The 26,200-nt window shown below is 42.6% G+C and overlaps 1 protein-coding gene across 1 annotated transcript in view; it reads left to right on the plus strand.

The window, feature by feature from the left end:
• GAB1 (GRB2 associated binding protein 1) overlaps nucleotides 1–26,200 on the plus strand; it is a 154,205-nt gene that overhangs the window by 113,783 nt on the left and 14,222 nt on the right. The window contains 4 exon segments of the mRNA XM_038754984.1: nucleotides 8,957–9,179; nucleotides 11,590–12,194; nucleotides 14,385–14,470; nucleotides 14,679–14,982. Coding sequence (XP_038610912.1) covers nucleotides 8,957–9,179; nucleotides 11,590–12,194; nucleotides 14,385–14,470; nucleotides 14,679–14,982 — 1,218 coding nt within the window.

Here is a 26,200-nt window from a genome sequence, read left to right on the forward strand (position 1 = left end):
GTACAGGACTTACGTTCTTTCTGTGAAAAAGATGTACAAAAGTTTTCAGATTGCTTTTTATAAAATATTATTTTGCTGATATGGAGAGATTGAGATATCATTTACAGGTGGGAGAACTGGAAGATTAGAAATGAGATTTTCCCATTGGGTGAATGAATCAGCAGCAGGCCAAAGTGATTGTCTGAATGAGATTTATTTTTTCAAGATGACTCATTTTTTTTTGCCACTTGGCTATTCAGTTACCAAACAAAGAAAGCTAAGTGCCCCTATAAAGAGGACCACATAGACTAGAACTTCCAGATGTCACCTTTGCACAGAAAGCAAAGTCCAGAATTCTTAGCACATCTCTGGTGAAGTGTTGTCTCCATCTAATTGCCTCATTTGCTCTTGTGTTCCCTGGCTTTGCCGGAAAAATGAAATGAATTTTATGCTCAAGTTTACCGCGTTCTGCTGCACTTGTGTTAATACGAATCATTGTATTGTATTTAAGACAGGTTGATTGCCTGTTCTTTGTTCCCGTTGTCCTGTTTTCAGTACAGGATTTTAAATTTTGCTTTAAAAGATTATGGAGACTCTTCCTATGTATGTGTCTCAGGGTGAGCAGTCTGAAGATATAGGAGAGGCAACAGCTTCATCTCTAGCAGTTCCTAGGCCCCCTGCAAGTAGAAATGTGCATTTAGCCAAGGAGTAGAAATGTGCATTTAGTAGAAATGGTTGTTCAAAATTCTGGATCTTCCCCTCCCCTAACTCTACCTCGTCCCAGATGCCTGAAGGCCCAGTCTTGGTCAAACTGGGCACCCCAATTCCCACTTCAAGCAAACTGGACCACCTGGGGGGAAATGGAGGCACAATTACCACACCGACCTGGGGCATGGGACAGAAAGAGTCAGCGTGACCTTGTCGAAAGAGTCTGGGCCTGAGAGTCAGAGGACCTGGGTTCTAATCCTGGCTCTGCCACTGCCCTGTGTGTGACCTTGAGCAAGTCACTTTGCTTTGAGGTGCCTCAGTTTCCTCATCTGGAAAATGGGGTTCAACACCTGTTCTCCCTCCTGTTTAGCCTCTGAGTCCCACGTGGGACAGGGACTGTGTCTGACCTGATTATCTTGTATATACGCCAGGGTTTAGTACAATGCTTGACACACAGTAAATGGGGTAAGAAATACTATTATTATTATCATTGTTAGAAGCAGCATGGCCTAATGGCAAGAGCACAGGCTTGGGAGTCAGGTGACATGGGTTCTAATCCCAGCTCCACCACTTGTCTGCTGTATGACTTTGGGTAAGTCACTTAACTTCTCTGGGCCCAGTTACCTCATCTGTAAAATGGGGATTAAGACTCTGAGCCCCATGTGAGACAGAGACTGTGTCCAAGCTGATTACCTTGTATCTACCTCAGTGCTTAGAACAGTGCTTGGCACATAGTAAGTGCTTAACAAATACCATTATTATTGTCATCGCTGTTCTTATTGTTGTTATTATTATTACCATCATCCCAGTTTAAAGTGAAAGTCCCCAGAACCACTTTGGGCTCCAATGCAGGCCCTCTGGGTCATTCATTCTTTTATTCAATCATACTTATTGAGCACTTACTGTGTGCAAAGCACTGTACTAAGCTCTTGGGAGAGTACAATGTCTCTGCCATTCCCACCGCATGCCCTGTGGGCTATGGTTTGGGCTAAAGTCCGGGAGTATAGAGGTTTACCATGTTGTCCCCTGGCCACAAAACTCATAAATTCCCCAGCACCTTTTGAGCTAGTGCGACCCCACGTTCTAAAAGCAAGGCTGTCATACCAACTAAGGTAGTCGTGCTGTTTCCCTCAGTGAAAAAAGCACGGGCTTTGGAGTCAGAGGTCATGGGTTCGAATCCCGGCTCTGCCACATGTCTGCTGTGTGACCTTGGGCAAGTCACCTAACTTCTCTGAGCCTTAGTTGCCTCATCTGTAAAATGGGGATTAAGACTGTGAGCCCCCTGTGGGACAACTTGATCACCTTGTTTCCCCCCAGCGCTTAGAACAGTGCTTTGCACATAGTAAGCGCTTAGCAAATGCAATCATTATTATTATTCCCTGTGGAAAGGGCTCTGCTCTGAGAATCAGGAGACGTGGGATCTAGAACCTAATAAAGAGCTCTGACTAGAAGGAGCTGTTCTTCACTAAACATTGAAGCTTTGTTTTAAGAGAGGTAGTTTTAAGTGAATTCAAGTGAAATGAATCCAGTTTACCGTAGAAAGAATCACATTCGCCTTTCAGCCAAGGCATTAAAAACAGTACTGTAAACAACACTCAAGACTCTTTTCTTAAACAAAGCCCTACAGTTAGATGCCACCTCTCTCTTAAGGAGAGCTGCCTAACTTTCCCTCCTTCCTTTAAATGTAAAAAGTTGGGGTCACCTTGCATAAACTAGAGAAGCAGTGTGGCTCAGTGGAAAGAGCACAGGCTTTGGAGTCAGAGGTCATGGGTTCAAATCCTGGCTCCACCTCTTGTCAGCTGTGTGACTTTGGGCAAGTCACTTAATAATACTACTACTACTACTAATAATAATGATGGTATTTGTTAAGCGCTTACTATGTGCGAAGCACTTTTCTAAGCGCTGGGGGGGATATGAGGTGATCAGGTTGTCCCACATGGGGCTCACAGTCTTAATACCCATTTTACAGATGAGGGAACTGAGGCCCAGAGAAGTGAAGTGACTTGCCCAAGATCACACAGCTGACAAGTGGCGGAGTGAGGATTCGAACCCACGACCTCTGACTCCCAAGCCCGGGCTCTTTCCACTGAGCCACGCTGCGCCTCAGTTACCTCATCTGTAAAATGGGGATTAAGACTGTGAGCCTCCCGTGGGACAACCTGATCACCTTGTAACCTCCCCAGCGCTTAGAACCGTGCTTTGCACATAGTAAGCGCTTAATAAATGCCATGATTATTATATAAACATACTCAATAGCATGGCCTAGTGGATAGAGCATGGACAGAGGAGTGTGCGGAACTGGATTCTAATCCCAGGTTTGCCATTTGTGTGCTGTATGACCTTGAACTTAATTTCTGTGTGCATTTCCTCATCTGAAAAGTGGGAACTCAATATCTCTTCTACCTTCCCCTTAGACTGTGAACTCCACGTGGGGCAACGAGTTTGTCCAACCTGATTATCTTGCATCAACCCCAGTGTTTAGTACAGTGCTTGGCACATAGTAGGCACTTACCAAATACTATACAAGCACACACACACACCCACACAGGCACACAAACTTAACTACCTTCAAGTCACCCAGGAAGCTCTTGCAGTGTGGTGGGGCCTCCGTTGGCTACATGATTGCAAATAGCAGAAGGACTAGGGGGATGAGGGATGTGAGAAAGAGGCTGGAGAATGAAGGGAGAACTTGAGCTAGATACATGAGATAGACTCTAGAACTGCCTGTGATATTCTCAAACATGCACAGCGCTTTGAAGTTCTATTCTATTCTATTTATAGAATAAAATAAATTCTATTTATTTTATTTTGTTAATACGTTTGGTTTTGTTCTCTGTCTCCCCCTTCTAGACTGTGAGCCCACCGTTGGGTAGGGACTGCCTCTATATGTTGCCAACTTGTACTTCCCAAGCGCTTAGTACAGTGCTCTGCACACAGTAAGCGCTCGATAAATACGATTGATTGATTGATTTGGAGTTCGCTCGCTTTGGAGTTCGCTCATGGACAACCCAGGAAATCCAGAGAGGCCTGTATTCTTTTTTGTGGACAAACCTGGGCATGATATTAATTTGATCAGCTCCCTTCTCACCAATCCTGCCAATTCCTAGCAATGTTTAATCAACCTCTAGTTTATTGAATGTAAGCATTTTAGATTTTTAAATCACAGGAACTCCTGGAGAGTTTTTGCAGCAGTTTGTTTATGATCAGCCGAAAATGGCGAGGAATGTAGGATGAGGGGTGGGGAGGGAAGTCTTTAGGAAAGCCTATAAATCCTAACTATTTTGCAGGCTGCTTAGTTAGAAATGATCATAATGGGAACTGTCATGTTTCTGAGACATAAACTCTGGCAGTATAGAATTAGGAGATTTACAAGCATCAACCCCTTAACACTGCAATTTAGTTGAGAAGCAGCATGGCCTAGTAGATACAACACAGGCCTAGGAGTCAGAAGGACCTAGGTTCTAATCCTGGCTCTTCCACTTGTCTGCTGTGTGACCTTGAGCGAGTCACTTCACTTCTCCGTGCCTCAGTTTCCTCATCTGTAAAACAGGGATTAAGACTACGAACCCCAAGTGGGACAGGGCTTGTGTCTAACCCAGTTCACTTGTATCTACCCTAGTGCTTCGTACAGTGCTTAGTAAGCACTTAATAAATACCACAAATTATTAGTAGTAGTAATAATTGCAGTAATAGTAATTATCAAGGTATGTATAAATCCAGGGATGACATGTCCAGTATTGCTTACATTTATTTTACCCCATGAGTGCTTATATTCCTTAAAATCTCCAGTATTGCTTACATTTATTTTACCCCATGAGTGCTTATATTCCTTAAAATCTCATCATCATCATCATCATCACCAATCGTATTTATTGAACGCTTACTGTGTGCAGAGCACTGTACTAAGCGCTTGGGAAGTACAAGTTGGCAACATATAGAGACAGTCCCTACCCAACAGTGGGCTCACAGTCTAAAAGGGCTGGGCTGAAAATGATCATTTCTTCCTCTTAATTTCTAGATATTTTTTAGTTAATCTGGGAAAACTACTTTTCTGAAAAAGCTCGAACTGCATGTGCCAAGTGAAAGGAGTGTAAAGTTGGCAGGGAAATCTATATGCTCAGAGGCTGGTTTTTTGTTTTGTTTTGTTTTTTTCAGGTTTTGCCAACTGTCATTTTAGTTTATGGTGTAAGTGTCCAGGCAGGGATTATCTAAAACGGGATGAGCGTGATGAATACTGTGCTGTAAACTGTCCTGCCCCCACCTAGTGAATGTCTACTATTCCAGGGATCTGCTTGCTGTAAATAAGAATGGCCCAGAATAACCCAAGTCTTCTAAATCAGTTAAAAACTGTTGAAAGACACTCACTTCAGAGAGGCAAGTGAAACCAGCAGAGATGGGTTAGGTGGGTTTTTCCAGTGGGGGCCCAGAAGGAGGGGTGGGTAACGGCACGTTAAAATAATCTCGCTCGTGTCTGAGGGGCCGTCTCGACAGACTAATGTTAGTGTGGGAACGGGGGACTTGGAAGAATGTGGCTTTCTTTAAGCAGTCAATTTAGGAGTAACTCAGGGAGGAGTCTTTTAATAAGAAATGGCCTGTGTCACTCTTATTTGGGTCCTGGCGTTCGCTTTGTTCATACAGTGCTCTGCACACAGTAAATGCTCAGTAAATACCATTGATTTAGAGTTGTTGAATGATTTATTTCCCAGGAGAGTGAAAGATTAGTATACAAAGTGCTAGCAGTCTTCATGTCTTTTTTTGTAATCAAGTTTGACAACAGTCCATTTCCCACCTGGGGCTCACGGACTTACCCCCATTTTACAGCTAAAGTAACAGAGGCACGGAGAAGTGGCTTGCCCAAGGTCACACGGTAGACAAGTGGCAGAGCCAGGTTTAGAACCTAGACTCCTGGGCTTTTGCTCAATCCAGTAGGCCATCCTGCTTCTCCACTGTCTTAGGCAGTATCCTGGATTTGAAAGATTCTTATGACTCTGTTCTAGCTTTGGGGGATTTTCTTTTGGTTGCTGTGGGAGTATTGTACTCTCCCAAGTGCTTAGTACAGTATCTTGCACAGAGTAAGGGCTGAATAAATACAATTGATTGCTTGATTGAGATTGCTTCCCTGTTCATTGGACTCACCCAAGTGCTACCTACAGTCTTCTGCACAAAGTGCTCAATTGACTTTGTTAGATTAGAAAGAGAACTGCAAGATTTCTGACTTTCTCGTCCATCTGGAAATACTCTGATCATGAGCCGTGCTGGTCCTCACTGAATTCGTGTTGAACACTGGCTCAGTTCCCATGATCTCTGGGATCTCCTGCCGAGATCCTGGTATCACCCCAGATGTCTTCTAGTAGTAATGGTGTTTATTAAGTGCATCCTGTGGGCAGGCCTGTGTACTAAGCACTGAGAGAGAAAATAGAGGTAGGAATTCAACATGGTAGCTATCCATCATCTGGGGTGTTCAGTGAGCCAGCCCCCTCATTCCTTGTTCTGGGGGCAGTTATACGTATATTTAGTCAATTTAGCGTTCAATTATTTATTTTAACCATTCCATTTATAATGTCTGTCTCCCCGCACTGGAACCATAAACTCCTTCCAGACAGGATCATGTCACTTCTCTATTCTGTACATCTCAAGCACCTAGTATAGTGCCCTGCATCAAGTAGTCACTCATTATGTGAAACTTTTAGATATTTGCCGTCCAGTCACATGAAGGGGAAAAAAAAAGAAATGTAGTAAGACTTTTTTTGACCTACAGTTTGTAAAATCAGTCTCCATAGTTATTTCAGCAAAGTTGCTACTTGATTTAAAAACATAGATGTAGTCTCGTTGTAAGGATGAAAAGACAGCTATCATTAGATCTGCATTGGTCACCAAGAAGGCATTTTATTACAAAGGCTTTGTGACCCCCTATAATGCAGGTAGCCTACAACTGTTGGTATAATCACATCTCTGCCATACTAAACTCCACACCTCTGGAGAACATTTGAGAGATGAGAGATAAGAATAGTTTTTTCCACGTTTAGCTATGCATTATCGTTTTTCTTAAGTTTATAGTGGAACGTTATTCAAGATCACGATGATGTGCACAGTAAAGAGTTGAACAGGTTTGCTAGGATTACACAATTTCATAAGCAACCAGTAAAGGCGAGAGCCGTAATTTCTTATCACGTAAGATAGACACCTTTCCCCTATAATTCTTCATGCCTTGTTGAGTTTATTGGCTTCTTTTTGTGGTCCAAGCCTTTTCATTTACACAGTCTAAGTCAGTGCTTCTGTCTGGAAACTTTGGCCTGTGTGGCCTCTTTAAGCAGAGAGCTTTCAATTCTGAGTAGCTTCTTGGTAATACCGATTTATGTGAAGCATAAGTTTTTTTGTTTGTTGTGGTTTTTTAAATGGTATTTAAGTGCTTGCTTACTATGTGTCAGGCACTGTATTAAGCGCTAGGGTAGATACAAGCTTTCAGGTTGGACACAGTCCCTGTTCCATAGGGTGCTCACAGTCTTAACCCTGAGTTTATAGATAAGGTAATTGACTCCCAGAGAAGTGAAGTGATTTGCCCAAGGCCACACAGCAGACAAGTGGTGGAGTCAGGATTAGAACTCAGGTCCTTCTGACTTCCAGGCCTGTGTGCTGTCCAATTGGCCACACTGCTTCTCAAGTTGTGGGGTGAGTTCTTGCTAAATATCATGCATTCCTAAGATGTCCTCTTAGCAAACCCAGTATTGGGGTTTCTGGCTCCCTGAGATTCCGCCACTAGACTTTGCCCATCACCCTTTTTCAGAGATAGGATTTAACCCATGGGGAATCCTAATTGTAATGGAGCTTTCACTATACTTGAACACTGTGAGCTAGAAATACCTCTCCCCTCCCGCCCCTAGCCCTTTCCAAAACTTCAGCCACCTGTTTACTGAGAAGCTAAGTTTTATGTTTGAGAGGGGAGAGAGTTGCCTCGCACGCCACTGTGATTTAGGAAAATGCCACCGTGCAGTCCTGCGTATGGTCTGTGGTTGGTTACAACAAATTTTGTTTCATAGTATTACAAATGCTCAAGTGTCTGAGAATCGTTTCACATTTTACAACCGGAGTAAACCATTCAAGAGACCTGCAGCCAGCAATCCATGGTATTGAGTGCTTACTTTGTGCAGAACACTGTACTAGGCACTTGAGAGAGAGTACAATACAATGGAGTTGGTAGACACGTACCCTGCCCACAAAGAGCTTAAAAGATCAATAAATGCCTAGGAAACGGGTATAGTGTAGGTAGTGTTTGAAAGAGAAAAGGAGGTTAAAATATGAAAACTTAGCTCTTAAGAGAAGAAACAGGAAAGGCAATGGTGTTTTGAAGTCTTGCTCCAATTTGCAGAAGAACTCCAGAATTAGATGGAGTTTTTACTTGGAACTGAGAACAGGTGAAAGACATTGTGGGAGAGTGTCTATACCAGGAGTTGCTTACTTCCTAACCATAGCTGAATTTTGTTTTTTTTTCAGTTTCTTACGACACAGGCTCTAGTCCAGCCTCTTAATACAGTCAGTTCTCTAGAGACTGTTTCCATTACATGTTTGTGGTAGAAAGCTCCTAGGGAATGTTCTTCACACAACATACATCGGTCTGGATACAACACGATGCAGTTTTGCTCATGTGGGTGGCATCAGTCAAGGCATGAGTCCCATAGCGTGAGTGTTCTGTAATGTGAGGTTCTCTAGGAACACAGCCCCCACGGTATATGAAAACTGATTGTGCCAAATGCTGAAATGCCTGACACCGAGAAGGAGCACAGCTAACAGTGCTGTATGTGGGAACAGAGGGCCCTAAGCAACAGATTGGCCTGCTCTGTGGTTTAGCTGGACCTGTTAAGCATCTCTTTCTTTGCCTCCGATCAGAGAAAACATCTAAGTTTCCATAACTGGGTCATAGGACTGTCACATTGGCAAAAGGGCAGTGTCACTCAAGGCCTTTTCAGATCCTGTTGAATGGAGAATCCCTCTTTCCAGATTCCTGGTGCGACAAGAGAAGAAAATGCCCCCTTGGGAATTACTTCTTTCGGGAGGTTCTTTTTTCCTCTTTTGTGTTTTTGTTTGTTTGGTTGGGTTTTTTTTATGTGTGTGTATCCCCTCGACAATCATGGAGGATTTGTTCAACAGATTGTCAGAGTCTTAAAAATGACACAGGTTCACTTCCCTAAGCTTGTAGGGAGCCTGATCAAAGAATAAGTTCCCTCAGAAATGGGAAAGGAATAACTGAGAGTGACTTTTTTTTATATTTTAGATCCTGTGAAACCCCCTGGAGCCTTGCCAGCATCTGCTGAGTTGCCTTTAGCTATCAATACTTCACCCCCATCTATGCAGGCAGAGTCATCCTTAGGCTCTCTACCTCCTCCTTATCAACTAATTCATCTGCCCCCACATATGGAGCCTCTTTCTATACAAGATGATCCCCAGGACTACCTGTTGCTAATCAACTGTCAAAGCAAGAAGCCTGAACCTGCAAGGTAAACCCGAATCATTTTTCTTTTTGCAACTTGGTGTCGGTATATTTTGTTGCCCTCGAATTTGAAGACTCAGCAGGAGCTTGGAGTGCAGGGACAAGCATGACAATCATTGCAGTGCTGCCTCATGGGAACAGTTTTGTTTCATGGGACACCTTAAAAAAAGAAAAATTATATTGTTTGAAAGCTTCATCTTGCTGGGAGTCAAAGACTCCCTATGTGGCCTAGACTCAGCGTATCATTTGCTTACCAAATTCACTAACTAATTAATGGTGATCTTGCTCCATTTCTCATATGATTACAAAACAGCCAAGGCTCATCTTTTGTCTCTGAAGAAGGGGAGGAATATCTACTCCTAGAAGATTTTGAAAGCAAAAAGATGCCATTGCAGTGAGTGTATTATGGTTGGTTTGAATCTGTGTGAAAAATCAATTAGAGAGAGTTTGAAAATCTCTAGTTCACTTGATAAAATCCTGATTCGGTTATGCATGGCTTGCTGTGAGTGTCTAAAAATTGCACAACCCTAATTTGGTTACCTGTGCTACTGAGATTTTTTTCATTGTGAGGCAGAGGTGGGGCCATACCTGTAAACAGGGATCAACAACTGGTGGCTTAATTCATCAAATAAGATTGTCATTGGTCTGGTGTGCTCTGCCTCTGCATATCTGTTTGTTTACTGCCTCTCAATACTTCTTTGCTTCCTTGTTGGTTTGCTAGTTGCTCATAGGATTTAGGGGGCAGCTCTCTCAGCCTTGATATTTTCACTCATCACTGAGTAGCAGGCAAGTGTCTTGTTGTCAGCCCAGACTATTAATATTTTTAGAGACCCAAAAATTGAAAATATTTCATTGCAAAACTATGTTTCTCTTAAAAAAAAAAATAGAGTGCCTTTGTTTCACTAAAAGGTGTCAGATTTTTGTCCTAGACAGGAGCAGAAACCATTTATTAAAAATCGTTTCCTTTTTTCAAATTTCCAGGTTTCTTTTCCATTTTGATAGCATTTTGCCAAAAGGAACAATTAAAGTACCATCATCGTAATAATAATAACAATATTCAAAGAAGCAGTGCATTTTAAGATGGCAGGCAGATCATAAGCATGTCTTGTTCAGTGATGGGTAGAGTTTATTATACAATCTTGGCTTTGGGTAGACTTGATTGTGGGAGTTGTTTGAGCTCCTGTTGCATCTTTAATTTCAACCAATCTTTGGGATTTATTGAGTGCTTACTGAATGCAGAGCATGGTTCTAAGCACTTGGGAGAGTACAGTGTAATAGAGTTAGTAGACATGTACCCTGTTCACAAGGAGCTTACAGTCTGAACGGGGAGACAGACCTTAAAATAAATTGCAGCTATATACATAATTTCTGATTGCGGTGAGAAATGGGTCACTGTTGAATGTTTTTGAAGAGTTGAAAGCTGTCCTCATGTTAAGTGTTATTAATGTTGTGAGTTAAAGATGCAACAAAAGCACAAAACCCATTTCAAACAAGACCTGACTACGGTCATTATCGCAAGTCGTTATTGCTCATTGCTGGCTGAGAGATTTTGTATGTGTGCCTGGTTCCCTTTTTGTGGTACTTACATAGTTGGACTTCTAAGGTTAGATCCTGAAACTTAAAATGAAATGGAATCAATGTCCAGTTCAGTAGGAGAAGGTGAAAAGTATAAAGCTTGCTGCATTGCCTAGACCAGTGCTTCCCAACCATTTTGTTTGAGGTCCCCAGGGATCAGCCTGAACATCACCACTCCCCAAGATACTGATATGCTTGGGGCACCTCAGAGTGGAAGTGCCCCTCTATAATGGAGTCCAGCCCTTCTCCATCCAGGAGGGCCTCTAATTCAGAGCCGAGCACTACGCCACACTGATGGGGAAGAACTGCGTCCTCTCTGAACGTCACACTGTAGCCAGCCGTGTTTTTTTGCAATTTCACTTTCTAAGGCAAGGCCTTGCTAGATCACAGGTGGAGGGACTAACCAGATTCGTGACATTTATTTTCCATGGACTCTTGTACAGTGTCCAAAGGAAAACAGCTGAAAAGATGTTGTTCTGTCAAATATCGAATCAGTCGGTCGATGGCATTTATGAAGTGCTCACTGTATCCAGAGCACTGTACTAAGCACTCGTCATATTCATTTCTTTTTCCTAGTTAAATAACCCTACTGGCTGTTGTCTGAAAAGCATCTCAAAGAAGGCAACCCAGCCTGTTCAGAAGTGAATGGGGGTTGGGTTTTGTGTGGGGCTGCTACAGCAGCCTGATACACTCTCTTAATTCATACAGCTCGTTTAACAGGACACCAAGAACCAAAGGGAAAAGCTAAGTTGTGCATTTTGATTGAGACTGCTCTCTGTGGAAACTGTGAAAAGGTGCCTTTTGTTATACTAACCGTTCTGTGATTGATTATTTTTATATAGACCCCATGCTGAGTCTGCGAAAACCACCTCCTCTGAAACAGACTGCAATGACAACGTCCCGTCTCACAAAAATCCAGGTTCCTCCCAGGGCAAACACGCAGTGAATGGCTTTTTCCAGCAGCCAAGCATGTACGACTCCCCGCCCTCCCGTGCTGCATCTGTTTCTATAGACTCCAGCCTTTATAACCTGCCGAGGAGTTACTCCCATGACGTTTTGCCGAAAGCAGCTTCTCCATCGAGCACCGAGGCAGACGGAGAACTCTACGTTTTTAATACCCCATCTGGAGCAGCATCAGTAGAGACTCAAATGAGGCACGTCTCTCTTAGCTATGACATTCCCCCAACACCCGGAGGTACTTACCAGATTCCACGAACTTTTCCAGACGGAACCTTGGGACAGACGTCCAAGCTAGAGACTATTCCGGATATACCTCCACCCCGGCCTCCGAAACCCCACCCAGCTCACGATCGATCCCCTGTGGAAACGTGTACCATAACCCGCACTGCCTCAGACACTGACAATAGTTACTGTATCCCTACAGCGGGGATGCCGCCATCACGTAGTAATACCATTTCCACTGTGGATTTGAACAGATTACGAAAAGGTCAGCACTGGTTGGCATGTGGAAGCCACTCTTCGTCCGTACAATTTGCCCGAGCATAATAACAGGAGGTTTGCCCTGTCCGGAGGGTCTGTCTTCTAATCTGGTCCCCTGGTAAAACATGAGGGATTGCCCAAGCAGTAGTCCATCCTTGTAGCCAGGATGCCTAAATCACAGGGGCAGGCTAGTAGGTGTCCGGGAGTCGGGGTGGGGAGGCTACTTCCCCACTCCTTCAGAAACTTGGCCACTCCCTGATTCAGGAGGAGGAGGAGGAGGAATGCTTTTATACCTTCTGGTTCCCCAGAAGGACCCTATGCTAGGAGAGGGGAAGTGAAGCAGCCAAATTTATCCTGTCCCTGCATTGGGGCTCAGGGTGGGGGCTTGAGGGGAAGTTGGGGGGCTGTGGCCCTCTAGTCTTTACTCCTGCTTGACCCCACCCCCTCCTTCCTGGGAAGGGAAGAGCTTGAGTGAACATGAGTGGCTGGCCAGCCAAATAGGTAAGTTGCCTTCCTCCCTCCTAGTTATTTATAAATATCATTCTAAAAATTATTTCAGATCAGCCTGCGTTGGGTTCCCTGTGAATTTCTTCTCATTTTTTTTTTAAGTAACTTTCCTGATCCCCCGACATCATCTTGTCCTGGATGAGTTCTTTTGACTGTTGTTCAGTGTGTCCTCAGCCATTTTCAACTGCCACTGGCCAGCTGGTGGTTGGGTGTAGCCATGGATACAGCCAAGATGCCTCGAGGAGTGAAAGGGGAGTGAAGTAAAGTAAATGCCAGTGAAGTAAATGCCAGATCTCCCTTGCTCTCTTGCCTGGGCTTTCTCTTCAAGCCAATTAAAAAAAAAAAAGTAGACAATTCGGAAAAGAAGAAAACTGAAAGAAAACGGATGTGAGAGCCTGGGGAAATCTCTCACTTAAGTTTTTCAAAAGGGAGACTAGATTGTAAAGTTCCTCCTGACTCTAGAATTCACCCCTGTTCTTCTCAGATAACTTCCTTGCATTTTATTGAGGGAGTTCAAAGGACTTACTTGCTCCTTCCCCACCCCTCCTGCTTTCGCAGGGTCATAAAGCTGCAGTAAAACAGAGAAAAATCCTGGGGGACTATGCCCCAATTCCTGGCACACCCACCTTTCTCCCTGGCCTAGGCCACTGTCTTTGTGGCAGGGGCAACAGAAGTAGCAGTGAGAATTTGGGTGGGAGCTTCATTCAACAACTGTTACACACAGTCTCCAAGCTGTGCCTTCCATGGTGGGGTGGGATGCGGTGGGGAATCGGTCCCGGAGGGCAGGGTTCCACCTAACACCGTCTCTGTGGGAGTAAGATGGAAGCAGTAGCCGCACTATGAGGCTCTTCTATGGATCTAGCCCTCCATGTTTCTCCTCCCTCAGGCCTTTTTGGAAGCACTCTCCTTTGACCATGCCCCTCTCTGGGCGACTGTAGCCACCCGGAGGAATGGCGTGGATTCCTTAAGTTCCTAGGCACGAATTCTGATTCCCTTGCAGGTAGAGAGGGGTAACACCTGGAGCTCCAGAGACTAGCATCATAGAAGGCAGTTAACAAGCTGCCCACTTTTTTGAGTTTCCCTTGGCATATCCTGGGGGGAGTCTTGCAAACTCTAGTCTTTCAGGAGACTCAAAGGACCCAGGCAGAGGATCTGAATCCTCTATGCATCAGGTGGGTGTAATGGAAATAGACTAGTTACAGACTTAGCTTGCCCTTCAACATCATCTTGACGTTGAATGTCATGGGTTCTTGGCTTCTCCTCTTTTTCCGAAGGCTTCTCATAGTCCTGGAGCTGTGAGATCTGGTAGGTAGGAAAAACTTGCTTCACTGCCTGTTCCATCCGCCCCTCGGGGGCGTATCCATTTGGGTGGAGATGCTCCAGGCCTGTGGACCCCATTTTTGAGCCTGGTTTAGTACACTGTGAGCCCACCTTGGCAGGGCTGGCTCAGGATATACTTCGATTCGTTTTCACAGAGCGTTGATTTTGCTTCTTGATAGAAAGAGCCCGTCTGCCATCTCTCTCTTCTCGGTTCCAGGTCAAGTTCATGTCTTCTCCAGTTCAGGTCTTTATGAGAGCAGGCTTTTTCATTTTGATTTTTTTGTTGTTGTTGCAACAACAACAGCGCAATCCTGAATAGTGAGTGTTGCCAGAATTTGGAAATGTCTATAATTTGTTTGTTCTTTTTTAGATGCTACTTCTCAAGACTGTTATGATATTCCCCGAACATTTCCAAGCGATAGATCTAGCTCACTTGAAGGCTTCCATAACCACTTTGTAAGTATGACTGAACCCCGGTGCACTGTAAAATGACCCAAAGCACTCCTTCTGCTCTGGCACTAATCCAGCGCTAAGGCTTAAGAGTAGTTTCATTCCTGCCTTTGGAGTAAGTGGGATTAAGAACTGGGATTTCACATCTGACCGTAATTGCCGACCAGATATTAAAAGTCGTGCATGTGTGTGTGTGTGTCTATGTGTGTTCTAGAAAAACAAAAGCATGTTGACAGTGGGAAGTGTGTCAAGTGAAGAACTAGATGAAAACTATGTCCCAATGAATCCCAACTCGCCGTCAAGACAGCATTCCAGCAGTCTCACTGAGCCAATCCAGGAAGCAAACTATGTACCAATGACACCAGGCACGTTTGATTTTTCATCATTTGGAATGCAAGTCCCTCCTCCTGCTCACATGGGCTTCAGGTCAAGTCCAAAGACCCCTCCCAGAAGGCCAGTGCCTGCAGCAGACTGTGAACCTCCACCGGTGGATAGGAACCTCAAGCCAGACAGAAAAGGTGAGAACAGCATGCTCGAGAAACTTTGTTCAACTCTTTGCACTTTTCCTTACATGTTCCATAAGAGCATTTCATCAGAATAGTTTCCAGAATGGAATTGGAGAGATTATGCCAAACATTAATGTTGTGTGGGTGGGTGGGTGGGTGGGAGGACCTTGGTTTGATTGTGACTATAGAGTTGGGCCTCAGTTACTCCTAGGGATTTTATTAAACTGTGTGTCATTTTACTCAAACCTAGTAAACTCAAACATATCAGGAACCTGCTGTTTTGGTATGCTAGTCTCAGTGGAAAATATTCATGTTTTTGATTAAAAATCCTTTCAAGCACAGCCAGAGAAATGAGTCAGATTTGTCACTGTAAAGTTTATTTAATTCGTACATGATCTTGGGCATGTGCTGCTGGTTAGTGTGTATCTCTAAGTCTTTTCTTCCTTAGCAGCTTTGATTTGCAGCATTGTGGTCAAAATTTAAAAGTACAGTGATGATTTTGGTGTAAAGTATATCTCTGCAAATCCTTTCGGGAGGACATGTAAGGTTTAGGACACATCTAACTCTTGAGATTTTTGGAAAAAGATTTGAGGCATGCACATAGTGGGTTTGTTTTTGTTTTGTTTTTATTAAAGCCTTGAAGTGTTTGCATTGTTTGCCAAATGTTACTTAAACCTAAACATAATCAAGAAAATTCAGAGTATCGACTAGCACTGAGTGGAACTAATGTGGTTATCTTCTGTAGGCAGTGTCTATTCAATAAAGCTAAAGTACGGCAATGGCATTTCAGGACATTTTATATTGTCAGTTAATATTAAAATCTGACATTAGGTTATCATTATTATTACATGTTTCATTTATTCCATTTCCTTTGGTTGCTTTTTTACAAATGTTAAACTCTCAGCTACTAAGAGATATTAAGTGAACTCTCTTACTTTGAGCATGCCAGAGCCAAAATGAATTCTCTTAGATAATGAATTTTATTTGGAGAATTTCACGCAGCACCTCTTTAAGGATGAAAGTACACTTTTCATTGCACTTTTGAGAGATTCCATCACTTTTTTCTAAGTCTGCATTTTCAATACGTAGCCAAATGGGGTCCATTTTTTTCCTGGACGATAGTATTAAATTTAATCTCGAAGAGTAGGGTGGGTCTTTTAGGGCCTGCGTAGAGCACCCCTAGACTAGTAATTGCATTTGGAGGAATGGTGTTAGTCACTCCAGCAGAGAAATGGAATGATTTTCGGTCATCGATACAGGCCGTGAAAGCAAAGCAGCGTGGCCTAGTGGAAAGAGCACAAGCCTGGGAATTCGTGGACCTGGGTTCTAATTCCAGCTTTGCCACTTGTCTGCTGTGGGCAAGTCACTTAACTTCTCTGTGCGTCAGTTTCTTCATCTGTAAAATGGTGATTCAGTACCTGTTCTCCCTCCTGCTTAGGCTGTGAGCCCTAGTGGGACAGGGACCGTGTCTAATCTGATGATCTTGTGTCTACTCCAGGGCTTAGTACAGTGCATAACACAAAATAAGCTCCTTTCAAATACCATCATTATCTTTATATGTTGGACCTGCTGGCTCTCAGCTCTGGTGAGCCCATCCTTCCACCTCCATGAATCACACAAGAGGGCTTCATTTCCTACCTCTTTGTTTCCCTTCACACCCCTTCAGAGGCAGGATATATCTGTTTTTCTTCAGTTTCCTACCACTTCTGCAGGAGGGATAAGGAGATGGACTTTGCAGGACTCTCTCTGAGTTTCCCCACCATGTCAGATGGCATGAGAACTAGCACAGAACCATGCCATATCCTGAACAGCTCCCACTCTCTCAGGAGTGTTCCCTCCCTACCAGGTTCTCCCTCCCTCAGTGGAAAGTGCCAGAGAGATCTCATCCCTGCGTGTGTGAATGTAATCTGGAAAGACAGTCTCCTTCCCACTGTACATACAAGAAGGTTGGAGAAGCAGTGTGGCCTGGAGGGTAGCGCATGGGCCTGAAGGTCAGAAGGACCAGGGTGCTAGTCCCGGCTCCGCCTCTTGTCTACTGGGCAAGTCGCTTAACTTCTCTGGGCCTCAGTTACTTTGTCCGTAAAATGGGGATTAAGGCGGCAAGCCCCAGGTGGGACATAGACTGTGTCCAACCTGATTAGCTTGTATCTACCACAGTGCTTAGTACAGTGCCTGACACATAATAAACACATAACAAATACCATTATAAAAGAGGGGGCCTCTTCTGCTTCCTTGTCCAATCGAGAAGAGAAATGCACCCCTTGAACAGACAGGCACAAATTCCAGGGGGGGCTAGCAAAAAGTGATTCAGCAGTCCTAGGCTGCTTTTTTACAAAAGGCACGGTTTTAGGAGAGTTGGGGAGAAGAAATTTTTCCACTGTTTTTTCCAGGAGTGGGCTCGAATTGAGCTAAACCGTACACCCTCTCTCCTGATCCGTATGTGGTCAACACCACGCCCCCTCATATGAGATGATTGTAGAGGTAGCAGGTCCAATCTCTGGTCATAGAACAGAAAATCTGCGAGACCGCCTAAATATGGCTGTTTTAGGCCCCTCTGGGTCTCCTTGGCCTTTTAATTAGCCATTGGTGAATCTGGCACCCTTATTAATTGTACAGATGGTGGGGGCGAGGGGGAGGGGGGTGTCTTTATTCCCAAACTAGTGGGAGCCAGGCAGTCGTGTCATGACATGTAAACTGTTGTACTCTGTGAGACTCAAACTGGTCCATACCTGCAGAGAGTTTGAGAAGTATTGATTGGGGTTGGGGCCTGTGTGGACTAATTTGTGGGTGGAATTTCATGAGGGTCATCCTAAACCACCCCTCCCCGTGGCTCTGTGCACAAAGGGGCATGCCCAGCCAGCCGTCCTCATCACCCGTTCTTCTCCCCTGAAAAGAACAAGCCCTATCCAGAAAAGCCAAATCCTCCATCAAGACCGGTCCTTCACTACATTTCCCCCTCCAGAACCCGCCAGCCAAATGTTGCCCTCCGCAGACTCTTAAATACCCTTGAAGATCCTTTGGAGATTTGTTAGTCATGACACAAATTTGTTATCTCTAAAAACACCGTCGAAGGACTGCGTGAGATTGGAACTCCAAAGTATCCTTCATCGCTTTTCTTTATGCGAAGAATTCAACTGAATGATGTTTGAACTGGTACAGATTCGAGTGTGAGCTCTGAGACTGGCCTGCTGGGTGACCGGGCAAGTCATTTAACCCCTCCCTACCTCAGTTTCCCTACCTGCAAATTGAGGATAATGATACCTGCTTGTCTACCTGCCTCTCATTGGGTTGTTGTGAGGGTAAAATGAGATACATCATCTGAGAGTACTTGGGGAATAACAACCCAGTATTATAACCGTATAATTTTAAGGAAAAGCCAAGCAGTTGTATCTGGCACATGAGACTTTGTAATTACAAAAGCAGTGTCATGATGTTGTGTTTCAGTAAGCTAAATGGAATTAACATGTAAACTTTCTGAAACTTTATTTTTTAAAAAATATTTAAAATATCCCCAGTATTCAAAATGAACTGACCCTGAACCTCAGCGATGCCATCAGGTTAAAATATTCTATACTTGGAAAAATAATAATTATTATTATAATAATTATGGTATTTGTTAAGCGCTTACTATGTGCCAGGCACTATACTAAGCGCTGGTGTGGATACAAGCAAATCAGGATGGATACAGTCCCTGTCCCATGTGGGGCTCACAGTCTGAATCTCCATTTTACATATGAGGTAACTGAGGCACAGAGAAGTGAAGTGACTCGCCCAAGGCCACACAGCAGACAAGTGGCAGAGCTGGGATTAGAACCCATGACCTTCTGATTCCCAGACTCTTGCTCTATCCACTTCACTATGCTGGAAAAAGTGGCCCCAACTTGGTGGTTTTTCCAACCGATTGTAAAGCTGCTTGTTTTCCAAACCTTGAATGTTTGCCCCGATTATTTTTTTTTTGTAAGGAATAGTGAGCCTTAGCATTTCAGAAAAAAAAAAAAAAACCTTTGGAACTTCATTCTTTTATTTGCTAGTTCATTTATTTTAGGTATTCTTTTTAAAAAAGCACAAAACAACCTCTGTAGTTTTGAGAAAATCAACAAAGTAAAGCTGAAACAGGAAACGTACCTCTCTGTACAGCTGGCAGCACTGGAGAACAGGTTTGGCAGAAATCCGAACAGATTTCAGACACTGGAGCAAAAGGAGTCTTTGTTTTTTTCCTTGTTTTAACTGTGTCTAAATGCAGGGAGTTCTCCATGTTAACTGGTTGTAGTAGGAGAGGTGTGATTAATTGTTTCAGAGTACTTTGGATTTTGTGTTTACTTTCCACCTCTAACTTTGGAGGAAAAAATATTGGGAATGAGAATAATAATAATAATGTTGGTATTTGTTAAGCACTTACTCTGTGCCAAGCACTGTTCTAAGGGGCGGATACAAGGTAATCAGGTAGTCCCACTTGGGGCTCACAGTCTTCATCCCCATTTTACAGGTGAGGGAACTGAGGCCCAGAGGAGTTAAGCGACTTGCCCAAAGTCACACAGCTGACAAGTGGCGGAGCGGGGATTTGAACCCACGACCTCTGACTCCAAAGCCCGTGCTATTTCCACTGAGACACACTGCTTCCAAGAATGTATTTAAAGATTATGGTTGAGAAAAATGAAGCTGCAACAAATAGTGCCGATTAATTACTTGACCTAGAAACTTCCCATCACATTAAATGTGTGGGTTTTCATTTTTTAGGAAGTAATGTCTGGGAGCCGTTAGACTATATGACTTCAAAAATACCATCTCAAATGCATTTGGCAAACAATATCCTACTGTGCAACTTGTTGCTAAAGCATAGGTTTCATTTGTTAAAACACATACATGCGAACATGAGTTTATTTTAGCGGATTCTTAATGTAAACTGGTTTGAATCACCATCGTGGGACGTGATAACCAGTTTCTGTGGCTACCTTCACACCCATTGTGAGGGTTCAACAGAGTAAAACACTAGTCTTATTTATTCCGTCATTTATAGATGCCAGCTGCTGCAGTTTGTAGTCAAATGAGTTTTTAAAATACTTCTGAGTAATTGAATCTCCCACAGTGTACAAAGGTTCTGAAACTTCTTGCACTTAATACAGAACTCAGGATATTCCTCACTTAGTGTATGTAACCAAGTTTGAGAGGGCTGGGTTATTTTGTCATGTTATTCTTATCTCTCTTTTTCCCCCTCTGTTGCTAAACTTGCAGTATTTGCATAAACAATCATTTTGGTGTAAAGCGTTGATATGTTTTAAAATTTCAAGGAAATTGTTTTACTGTTTTAAGCAAAAAACTGGAAAACGTAATCGCCAAAGTGATTTGTACTCTTTTTTAATAAGGTGTAGGTTATTTGTAAGACTTCAGGATGTTTAAGAATGTCCATAGATTGTCAATTGTGCTATTTCTCTAACGGTAAGTCACTGCATAAATCCACAGTGTTGGATCATTTGGCTTTTAGAAATGTCTAGATCCAGCCCCCTCCAACTTGAAATAGCAGCTGTTGAGCCATAATTGGGATATCTGTCATAGCCTGTATCTGCCACTGCCGATTCCCCTTTATGTTTCTGGGGAATGTCATCCTATTTCGGAGGTAATACTGGTGCCTTCAAACCACTGCTTATTGCACTTTTGCACAGTGGAATCGATCCAGGTTGTCTCCCATCTTCTCATGCCCACAAAGAGATGCGCTGAGGAGATCAACCTATCGATCAGTAGAATTTATTGAACACTTACCATTTGCAGAGGACTGAACTAAGGACTTGAGATAGTACAGCAGAGTTGGTAGACACATTCCCGGATGGAAGCCATTAAAGAAGTAAAGAAATGGTGGTGCCTAAAGATTTAGGAAAAGTAAAGAAAGATAAGAATTGAGCTCATTTTTCCTACCGTATTTCTAGCGTTTAGTTTTCGTGGTCTTTCGAGAACAGGGTTAAATACTCTAAAGCGTGCATTAGTCTTCCTTTTTTTTCCATACCCAGTCCGTCGTTTTATAAGAGCTTTCTGAGATGGAATGTTATAAACGGAATTAAAAGGGTTTGCAACAAGATGAATATCTGAGTAGTTGATATAAATCCTGCTAAATCTGACCAGCTTAAAATAGCTGAGTGTAGAATGTTTCATCTTCGGGGTGGCAGCCCAAGTGCATGCCAGCAAACTTTAACCCATGAAGCCTTTTTCAACCTGTAGGTTCTAAATTGTAAACTTTTTCTCCACTCATTTTTGGGAATTCTGACTAATTTAAACATTTGGCATACTTAAGAACCACAGGAGAGCTCCCAATCTGAGATGATACGGAATCCCCTCATTTTGTTCCAGAGCAGAAAAATGGAATTATACCCACTAACAGGAGGGTGGGTTCCTGTGAAATCTCATGTTAAGGAAAATCACTGTGGCAGTACTCATCTGTTCCGATGCCAAGCACCTCCACGCAAGCAGTTTGTTCAATAACGCGTCACTCCGAGACCAACGATGCTTGCAGTCCCCAATTCCCTAATCTTATGCTAACCAAGATGTGTGTTGAAAACACCCGTTATGGCAGAAATGAGTGCAATCTGGAATCCTAAGAATTATAATCATGTATAGCAAATCTGATCACTGAAGCCATTGCCCTCTGCCTTGAGGGCATGGTTCATAAACTCGTTCATAAACTCTTGCATACAAACAACATAAATATTAACCTGTAACTTTTCAGCATCAAGTGGGACTTCACAAATATGGCACTGACCACTACTGGAAGAAATCAGCTGTCAGAGGGAGCCAGTCATTGATCTTTATACCCACGTCCTGTGCACTTAGTAAATGTTATTGATCAATATCAGCAGTAGGAGTAATTAGGTTGATTTCCTCATTGCCCTACATCAGGCTTCTCCTGGGTAGTCAGTGTTTATTTTTGTTCAAAATATCCCTCATACCACTAAGTCTATTTAAAGGAGGAACAACTTTTGCATTGATGCCTTTTTTTTTTTTGGCACTCAGTCCAAAAGACAGTGTTTGTTTGTCATCTAAGAATAGTGCAGCCCTGGGTTTTTTTTTCCAGGACCGGCCAGTGAGGAGTGATTACGATGTTTTGCCCCTCTGTATTCTAAATGTTGGGCACTTAAAAGCCTTAAGTTTAGCGGGGTCAAGCAGTGTGAGGTGATGATGCATTCTTTGTAACAGTCCTCCCTCTCCTGGCTCACAGCTGCTCCCTCAATTGGGGGACTTCCAGTAATTTCTGGGAGTTTTGAGGGCACACTTGACGTTTGGTTGAAGGCCCCATGATACGAGGCTGTGCATTGATGCAAGGATGTTACTTTCATAGAACTACGAAAGCAGGTAAGTGATTTTGTACATTGCCTTTTTCACTGTTCAAGCTCAGCTGGAGCCACTGTAAGTATGTACTTCAAGTGGGTGTGGAGAGTATAAATTTGAGAAAATTTTGCATTTTTGCTGGTACTATAAGAGAATCCTGCTTTATATATATATACATATATATATATATATATTTTTTTTGCTGCTTTAGCTTCTTATAGCTGCATGTAGTGGTGGAGCTAAATTGGGATCTGTGTTGTGGGATTCACTTTCATGGATGGATTTTTGTTTCCCGATCCAAAGTTATTTTCCCAAGCAAGAGTGGGTGGCAATTTTTTGGAATCAAGAGAAATTGGTTGCTCCTGATTTCGGTTTTGACATGGCAAATATTAAAAATAAGAAAATGCTCCTCGGTGGAGCAAGATGGATCAAAGAAAGAAGGCCAGAAGAACCTGAATCGTCATGTACATTTAGGGTAGTGAAAAATACTGAAAGCTACTCAGTCAGCCACACTGTTGGCTTCCTTTTTTGTGTGCTTAAAATGGGTTCTGATGAAAAGGAACAGAAAATTTCCATAATATAGAGATTAGGAGGCAGAGGAGACATTCGAAGGATATCGTACATTCCGTACGTAGATTACATGAGCCTTGAAAAAGCCACATGTCCGAGTGAATAATGATTTTTGCTAGGTAAGAAAAAGGGCTGTTTTAACATGCCTGACCCTGTTTAGGAGGGTAGACTGGCTAAATAATTCATTTTCAGAGTGGAAATGGTAAAGAAGTTAGGTATAGTCCTAGGATATTATTAAAGTAGGAAAATGATACTACCTGCCATTCCTCAGGACCTATAAAGTATATTTTATAGTGCTTTTTAGTGTATTTTTTCTTGAATTTATCTTTTGAACATCTCCTGTGAGTGGAACATTGTACTCGATGCTTGCAGGAATAGGCCCTTGAGAAGTTTACAGTTTAATGGGGGAATAATAATAATAATAATGGCATTTATTAAGGGCTTACTATGTGCAATGCACTGTTCTAAACGCTGGGGAAGTTACAAGGCGATCAGGTTGTCCCATGGGGGGCTCACAGTCTTTTAATCCCCATTTTACAGATGAGGTAACTGAGGCACAGAGAAGTTGTGACTTAGCCAAAGTCACACAGCTGACAAGTGGCGGAGCCAGAATTTGAACCCATGACCTCTGACTCCAAAGCCCGTGCTCTTTCCACTGAGCCATGCTGCTTCTCCCAGTACAGAAATTTGTAAACTACCTTGTTTTCTCTTCAGGAAAGTATGGGTAACTTATTTAGAGCAGTCACGTGTTGGGGAGTCAGGAAACTAAAACTTGGAAACTGTGGAATGAATCTGACTTCTTTCCACAAAAAAGAAATACTGATTTTTGAGAATTATTTTATGAGTTACTGCCTTCAATCCAGCTTTGAGGTTTGTTTGAATGAAAAGTATTAAACTCATTGGTTCATTCATTCAGTCGTATTGAGTGCTTACTGTGTGCAGAGCACTGTACTAAGCGCTTGGGAAGTGCAAGTTGGCAACATATAGAGACGGTCCGTACTCAACAGCGGGCTCATTTCAAATTATTATAACCTTTCCTCTGGAAAATTGAAGTGTATCTTTGAAGGACAGAAAGATGGTAGTAGGAGAGAGAGGGCAGTTAATCACTCAGTCAATCAATGGTACTAATCGAGCACTTACTGTGTGCAGAGCACTATACTGAGCGCTTGGGAGAGTACAAAAGAGTTCGACTGAACAGCCTGAAGCAGTAATGTAGATTATTCTTCCAAGCAAGACAGAGTATCTGATCAACAGTTGTGATGTACACATTTTGCAGCTGTTTATGGAAGTAAATTTCATTGATTATTGTTCATTCAAACATATACAGAAGCACCTGAAAAGCCACTGTCATATTTGCAAACAATCCACTGTGCTTATATGGAGAACACCGTATTTATTTTCTCAGTGTATAAATAAACTTAAAAACACTGACAGTGGAGGAATTGTCTCTATTTTTACAAAAAAAATTAAAATGTTAATGGCTTGCACAAAGTTATCACCACTTAGATTGCTGCAGCGTGGAGGATAACTGGCTGTTCATAGAGTTAAACATTTGGGGCACAGAAAAATGTATTTAGCTTTGCCTACCACTCCGCAAGGCAATAAAAAATGTTCACTAGTTCCCTGGAATGCAGGAAAAGGGCCAGAAATAGAACAGAACAAAGAGTAATTTTCAGACTCTCCTATTTAAAATTATTGGCAATTTTAACTGAAAAATACCAATACAAATTTGGTACTCTTGTTTAGCTGTCTTACACAGGAAACTTGTTTTTTAAATTCATCTTCTTTGGGAGACTTACGTATAGCTAACTGACTGACTTCTCTCTTTCACAAAAAACAAAGCAGTAATTGTTTAAACCATCTTAAATATCTGAGTGGTGAATTTCACTAGTGTTACTGCCTTTTGTCAACCATGGGAATAAAACCCCAATCAAAGGGATGGATACATGTTTCTTACATTTATACATATGAATAGCAGTTTCTTTTCTTCATGAGACCTATAAATAGAAGTGGCCCCTAAGGAAATAAGCAAATAAACACTAATGCTACTGTAGGTTTTGAAATTTCCAAAGACAGTCTCCACTGCTCTCTGAGAAAGCCGGAAAAGATTGTCAGTTTCAGCAAAACCTCAGTTGGGTCACCAAGGTTTTAGAATAATTCATGATAATCTGAATAAATATTTTATTCCAAGAGTTAAACCTTAACTTTCACTGTTGCCTTTTTTTTTTTATATATAAAAAAGAGATGTTACTGACCCAAGAGAAACTGGTCTTCCTTCATTTCAGAGGTTGAGCACCCCAACAATGAAGCATATTTTGAATATGCATGGATGGTGGTAGAATATTCCTCATTGTTTAAAGGATTTGCATCTTTTAAGCATTTAACTGTTGTAGATACAACATTACAACATTAACTGAGGGCAGGGGATAGTTAGGCTGGGCCTGTGAGGCAAGAAATGAAATGGGGCCTTTCCTTCTTTATTTTTTTTAAATGGTATTGGTTAAATGCCAGGCGCTATACTATGCACTATATTCTATGCACTGTACTATACTACATGCCAGGCGCTATACTGAGCACCAGAGTAGATACAGACTAATCAGATTGCACACAATCCATATCCCACATGAGGCTTACAGTCAGTGCTTAGAACAGTGCTTTGCACATAGTAAGTGCTTAATAAATGCCAATATTATTATTAATCCCCATTTTACAGATGAAGTAACTGAGGCACAGAGAAGTTATACAGCAAGGTCATACAGCAGACAAGTCGAGAGCTGGGATTAGAACCCCGTGCGGTTCTGTGTTATTTACAGTAGTCTAGCTACACCTCTTTAGGCCACTGTAGGCTTTGAGCCTGGGGAATTTGGACCGCCCACAGAGATGAGGCGCTTATTTGGAGTCAACAATTGCAATGGGAAAAATTCAGTGCCTGCTTCCCAGTGGTCCCTAGAGACAGTGATAAAAGAAATGAGAAATAGTGGCTTAACAACCAATCAGTGGTATTTACTGAGGACTTATTGTGTGTAACGCTATACTAAGCACTTGGAAAAATTGGTAGATGTCATCCCTGCCCATAAGATGCTTATGGTCTACATTCAGTCGATCAGTGGTGTTTATTGAGCGCTCACTGTGTGCAGAGCACTGCACTAACTGCTTGGCAGACTACAATACAGACACATTTCCTGCCCGCAATGTGCACACAGTCTAGAGATGAGCTTACAAGGGAAAACAGACACTAAAATTAATTACAGATAGGGGAAATAGTAATAATAATTAATGTGTGGTATTAGCTACGTACTTACTATGTGCCAACTACTGTTCCAAGTGCTAGAATAGATAGGTATTC

The sequence above is a fragment of the Tachyglossus aculeatus genome, chromosome 12 (assembly GCF_015852505.1).
Source record: "Tachyglossus aculeatus isolate mTacAcu1 chromosome 12, mTacAcu1.pri, whole genome shotgun sequence".
Lineage (NCBI taxonomy): Eukaryota > Metazoa > Chordata > Mammalia > Monotremata > Tachyglossidae > Tachyglossus > Tachyglossus aculeatus.